The 6,148-nt window shown below is 47.3% G+C and overlaps 1 protein-coding gene across 1 annotated transcript; it reads right to left on the bottom strand.

Annotated features, from left to right (window-relative positions):
- Positions 1–2,304: 2,304 nt before the first annotated feature.
- LOC119367942 (NAC transcription factor 56-like) lies at positions 2,305–3,178 on the bottom strand. The gene has a single exon (XM_037633313.1). The coding sequence runs from the start codon at positions 3,155–3,157 to the stop codon at positions 2,507–2,509; it is 651 nt and encodes a 216-aa protein (XP_037489210.1). The 5' UTR covers positions 3,158–3,178; the 3' UTR covers positions 2,305–2,506.
- Between the last annotated feature and the right edge of the window lie 2,970 nt (positions 3,179–6,148).

Below are 6,148 nucleotides of genomic sequence, written 5' to 3'. Positions count from 1 at the left end.
AGTAGCGCCGGTCTGGCAGGCCCGCACTACTGCTACTGCCCACCTGTAGCACCGGTACAAGGGTCACGCTAATGCTAAGTTGCAGTAGCGCTCCCCGTTAACCCCACACTACTGTTAATCTTCTACCTATAAGGTATTTCCTAGTAATGTAGAGTTGTGTTGTGATATTAACGTGGAGTTACTGTTTGTGATCGTGCATGATGCGTGATTGATTAGTATGCGGTTATGAATGGGAGTGTCACACTCACGACTGATGTCTTCCACACACACATGTGTTCAGGAGCAGCACTATGACAGATATGCCATGTTGCAATGATGTGGACCGAAGCAAGCTGGGAGGCACGCAAGCGACGAGAGCGTCGTATATGTTCGTTCTTCTGCCTTGAACATGCCGATTACAAGTGAGGTCTTCTTTTTATTCATTTCTCTGTTTTCCTTTTCATTCATGTCTCTTTTCTTTCAAGAAATTAAATCACTTGTCTAGATTAGATTAATATTGACACGGCTCATGATAGTAGTAATTCTTGCAGCATGGTCCCGCGAAGTGCTTTCAACACACATGCATTGGATTTTCTATCATCTAATTTTATTTTGACTTTGTGCTCGCTGAAGGACTTGCCCTTTATTATGATCTTGCACCATTGTTTCTCTTCCACGTTTATGTTGCGGCAATTGTTTTTTTTTAATGTTTTCAATTCTTCATAACTCGTATTGTTGATGTTTTTCAACATGAAACATCATCTTGGTGATGCCTCAAATTTTCATGCAAGTATGGAAAGATTTTAGGTTGTGCCCTCTCTTTTCTTTTAATGGGAAGTTGTGCCCTCTTTCAATGCAAGATTGCTATATTGCTGGTATATTTTTATGTGTGATTTACTCGACTCTTCCTATTTTGATGCTTATTTCTTTAACTAGGAATGTAGTATGGAGGACCAAAATGCTTCTTGGGAAAGTACCTGGAGCAAGAACTAAAATGAGTCCCTTATGCTAGGTGTGCAACTCCACTTATATTAAATTACGAGTCTCTCTTCATGACATCTCCAATATTTATCTTTTGGTCCAGTTTTAGTTGCCCGTGATGCTTGGTTTATTTTTGTTTTTTAGTAGTGTATAATTTTTGTTTGTGAACGTTAGGATGATGTATTTTTTCTCCTCCTCTGTGAGTTTATTACTATTTGTCTTATACCTAATGGAATAAATATGAGTTCTTAATTCTTCTTCCACTTGATTATATATGCATCTACCCAGTTGAATGAAATCATGTTCCATCTTCTCAACAATGTCTTGCTTGTGTGAAAATGCTACACATGAGTAACCATGGTTGTGGGGTTTTGGTGTGGCGGTGGCATGTATCAAGAAGACCAAGTGGAGAGAGACCTAGAAGATGGTAAACGTGAGGAGCTGAAAGATGGTGTGGTAATAGAAAAGGGAAGTTGTTGAAAGCTTGAAAGCATTGTATGATTTTCATAAAAGTATTTAAACACATTATTGCATGGGCTTAAAAGTTGAATAAAGAATTTTGTATTTGATATGTAGCTGAAAATGATTCTGGTTTCTCATGCCAGGCAAAGTAAGGCAAATTGTACCAAATTTGAATTATAATGATTAGGCATCCTTCCAATTTTCGTGTTAGTTTTTTTTATATTGTCTTGTTAGCCTTCGTGCCTTACAGTTTGTCCATATAAGTGTAGAAGTACAAAAACATGTAGTGCAATCATGTAAGCGATAGAGGTTTGCAACTGCCAACCCTCTTCCTGATGTGATGCCTCAAGCATTCTTTTCCATCACACCCCTGAAGAAGAGTGATTTAATCGTAAAGAATTTTGACAAAATATCTGATGTCCATGAGGATATTAACAGTTATGTTGACGAAAATACAAAGATGAACCTGGGTGCGCGCGTATCCACGTGAATAGTATATTCATAAAATATACTAGAAAAAATTAAAAATTCTGAAATTTCGCAGTATGAACCTTAGTTGATCATTCTACTCACATGTGAAGTTTCATAATGTATTGACACCCATGGTATTCTTAGTGAAGAAAATATAAATGCGACCATACTATTCATTAAACAGTGTTTTTTAATATAGCTTCGGTTAGCTTCGACTTTGTCATTTTTGTCCAGATTGCCATAGATGTGATTTCTTCGTGAAACTTTATATGCAAATATACCGGTTCACTATGTATATTAAAAAATAAATATTTTTGATTTTTTTTCTAGCTTTTTTTTAATTTAATATTTATAAAAGATGTGTGCGCACCCATGTTCATCAAATCTGCGTCCTTATGTTGAGCACATTTGGTATTGAATCACTACATTATGTATGCCTTGTCGTGGCATTTATCTGGTCCAAAGAAAAATGGTGTGGCTGCAAAACTAGTTACAACAAGACTCTACTTATACTACTCTTTTCGATCATATTGCTTGTCGTCAAATCGTTTGATTCTACTGGTTTCTGCAATTCTGGAACCCAATCAATCTCACGGCCGTCCCAAAGTCTCAACTAGACCCATCGAGCGCGCTTCCTCGCCTGCTCCTCGCCGGGGTAGCCGGCTTCCTCGTCCGCGCTGCGGTACCTGGAGCTGGAGCCCGCGCTCTCGTCGTCGCTGGAGCGGGCAGGCGGCGGAGGGACCGCCGGCTTCATGAAGACCTTGCGGACCACACAGTCCATGTTCGCCTCGGGGCCGGGCCGCGCGCAGCGGAAGGCGGCGCCGCCCTTGTTGAGCCGGTACTCCGCCATCAGCCACGGCGTCCGCGCCCATACCCCGTCGCCGCCGCCCTCGCCGCCCCGCCACGCGACGTAGTACGCGAGGTTGCGCCTGAAGGCGACCGCCTCCCCGCCGGTCCCGCCGCGGTACGCCTTCTCGGGGCCGTACGGGATCCAGCACCCGCCCGGCGCCGGGGCCCTCTCCCCGGCGGGGTGCGCCGCGAAGAAGTAGCCCCACACCTCGCCGTTCTCCCGCCGGTGGCCGCGGCTGAAGGGGAGCGCGTCCGGGGCCGCGGAGAAGACGTCCACGCCCTCCGCCACCAAGCCCGGGGTGAAGTAGCCGCCCAGCGCCTTGGGGGCGAGGTAGTGCTGGATGAGCTCCCGGGCCTTGGGTCTGAACACGTAGCCCAGTGGCAGGTTCGGCACGGGCGGAGGCGCCATTGCCATGACGGGTTGCCCACGGAATCTGCTTAGAAGCCGAGGGGGGAGGTTGGTTGGTTGGATTTGGGGGGAGAAGAAGGTTTCGATCGGTTGGAATGATGTGACGGGAGATTCAGGATTCGGGGGCTGTATTTATAGAGATGTTATCGCGTCATGGCAGGAGAGGTTGTAGAAGCAGAGCACACTGCAAATCATGAACCGGAGATTTCAGATAGACACCAGTTTGGCTTGGCTCGCCAATCCAATTTCCATTTATCAATGGAACGCACAGCTAACGATAATGTTCAGGCTTCAGATCATGCTTAAATCCAGACATACGAATTACTACTGCAGCTTTCGTTTCTACTAACCCGAATTCGCAGCATGCTAACCCAAATCCGCAGCAACATCTTAACCGAAATTCAGGCTTCAGATAATGTTCAGGCTTCAGATCATGCTAACCCAAACTCGCAGCATCTACTAGCGCCTCCCGTGCTACTACTGCAGCTTCTGTTTCTTCTTCTTGTCCTGCCGCTGTGTCAGGTCGCCCTCCGCGCACGCAGCGGCAGCTGGCTGATCGTCCACCTCCATCTCCTCCGCTTCGTCATCCTCGTCCTCGTCCTCATCCTCGTCGTCGCCCTCCTCGTCGCTCAGCGGCTCCTCCACGTCGTTGTACACCTTCCACGCCACCAGGTTCTTGGCGACGGGGTGGAACGCGACGCCGCGGTAGGCCGCGGCGCCCTCGTTGAGGCGGAACTCCTTCATGCGCCACGCCGTCAGCTTGCCGTCCTCGCCGTGGAACGCGAACCGGCACCGGTACCCGAGCACGTCCCCGCCGGCGTCGGCGTACGCCTTCTCCTCGTCGTAGCGCACCCACAGTCCTCCCGGCACGACCCGGGCGTAGCTGCCCGGGCTGCCCGATGCCGCGGCCGCGGGCCGCGTCGTGAAGAAGTGGCCCCAGACCTTGCCGCTGGCGCCCCGGTTGCAGCGGTGGAAGGGGAGCGCCTCCGGGCGGGTGCCGTACACGTCGACGTCGTCGGGGATGACGTCCTTGACCGCGTCGTCGGGGAGGCGGCCGCGGATCGCCTTGGGCGTGAGGTAGGTCCTGATGAGGCAGCGGCCGTTGGGGTCGAAGCGCATGCCTCCGTAGAGCTCCGACATGGACCGCGGCACCGGCGGCCGAGGCAGCGAGGCCTGCTGCTGCTCCCGCTGATTCGCCATGGCGGACGGGTGATTATGAGATCAGGCCAACAGTTGTGGATTTGTTGACCGTTGTTGCCGGGGGGAGGCCTATTTGTACCAGATTGGAGAAGGCTACTCTGGGCTTTCGGTAGGTCGGTGACTCTGCTGTCTTTCCGAGCTGGGTGTTGGGAGGCGGAAGGATTGTTTGGGTATTCTTCGTTGGATTTGGCTTACCGTCAGATGTTCATTTGTGTTAGTAGTACTAATGTCTTCCAATAATGCTCCCAGTCCTAGTAGTGTTAGTTTATCCTCTTTATTTGGAGCCACAGTATGATTAGAGCCCCTAACCTCTAACTTAAACCAATCACTCAAATTTGCCCCTAATTTTTAGTCGTGCTCAATTCACCCCTGTTCCGTTTGGTGGTGCTGTACAAATGTGCTTATGTCCCATTTCCGTCTAGTCATAGTCCTTTGACCGTCATGGGAATATTTCGAGGACAATGTTGCCCATCCTTACATGTGGGAGCCAACAAAAACAAAAAAGACAAGACAACATGGGGCTTACAGATGGGACCCACCTAGAAAAAAGCTCTCCCCCTCCCTCTTTCTGTACGTTGTCCGTCGGTGGGTAAAGGTTGGTGCCATGGTGCGTAGCAACTGCTGGGGGGAAGTGCCCTGCGGGTTGAGGTTGATGCCATGATGTGGCCACTGGCGGTTGAGGTAAAGTGTGAGAAGTGTCGGGAAACTTGTGGGTGCTCTAGAGGGCCAAGAAACTCGTCGGCGACTAGCTCCCTTGGCGGCGGCAGGTGGCGCTGGGTAGCATGAGTGAAATAGTAAGCTAACTAAGTAGCAGTATCATTATTAGAAGGTAAGCTTAAGCCGCTTAAAGCCTCCCTAGTAGAATCGCTACTGGTTCCGGTCGAAGTGAGAGAACGTTTCAGTGAGACTCCACCGGTAAGGAGGGGTAAAGGTGTCTAGAGAACGGCTCGTCTGCAGTCAAAGCATTTTGATTGGACAAAAACGACACAAAGGGGTATTTTCATAAGGTCGTTTGACATAACATGGACAAAACTGAGCACAATCAAAAATTAAGTGAATATGTGAGTAGTGGGTTCGAGTTAGAGGCAGAAATGTAAATGTCTGGAAACATAATATATTGGACTCATGCACTTACTAATTCGGGTTAAAAAATTATACATGCATATTAGGAAGTCGTATTACCTATTCCCATCCGCTTCTTTCATCTTCACTTGTTTTTCAAGATTTTTATTAATTTTAATTCTGTCATGATGTGTAAATCATACATTCGATATTGTTCGATCCGTATTACAAGAAAATTTTGATAGATTTCCTATTGTGATTTATACAAGGCAAAAAGGTAACATCATACTTATAAGTTTTTCCTGCCTTGGTGTTGGTTTGGTCAGGTTTGTTAGGATTGTTATAACATCTACGTAGTTCTACAAAATTCTTGTGGTTTTCATTATCCCTTTTTCACATGCATTATCTCTTCCTACAAATATCATAAAAGTACTTGGCCATGGTGGACTAGCACTCTGGCAGGGGTGTGAGAAATGCCCAACATTTGTCTCTTCATCAAGAAGTCCTTGCAGTTAAAAAAGAAAAGTCCTTGCAGCTAAAAAAAGGCATTGCCTTCTTTCTCTAGCATGCGTCTAACCACACTTTGTTGGGTATTAGTAGAAGATTGACAGAATAGAAGTACAGACGAGTCACTGCGACAAAACAGATCTAAACCTCAAATCTCTAAAAAAATCACAAGGCAAACTCTTTTTTTTTCCAAAACACATGGAACCGCATGGGCAGCACCTGCACAAT

Source organism: Triticum dicoccoides, chromosome 2B (genome assembly GCF_002162155.2).
Source record: "Triticum dicoccoides isolate Atlit2015 ecotype Zavitan chromosome 2B, WEW_v2.0, whole genome shotgun sequence".
Lineage (NCBI taxonomy): Eukaryota > Viridiplantae > Streptophyta > Magnoliopsida > Poales > Poaceae > Triticum > Triticum dicoccoides.
Note: the sequence above shows the minus strand (reverse complement) of the source record. Positions and strands in the feature narration are given on the sequence as shown.

Bases quoted from the DNA above. Each gene is read 5' to 3' on its own strand.
- LOC119367942 (XM_037633313.1), bottom strand. From the start codon at position 3,157: ATGGCAATGGCGCCTCCGCCCGTGCCGAACCTGCCACTGGGCTACGTG.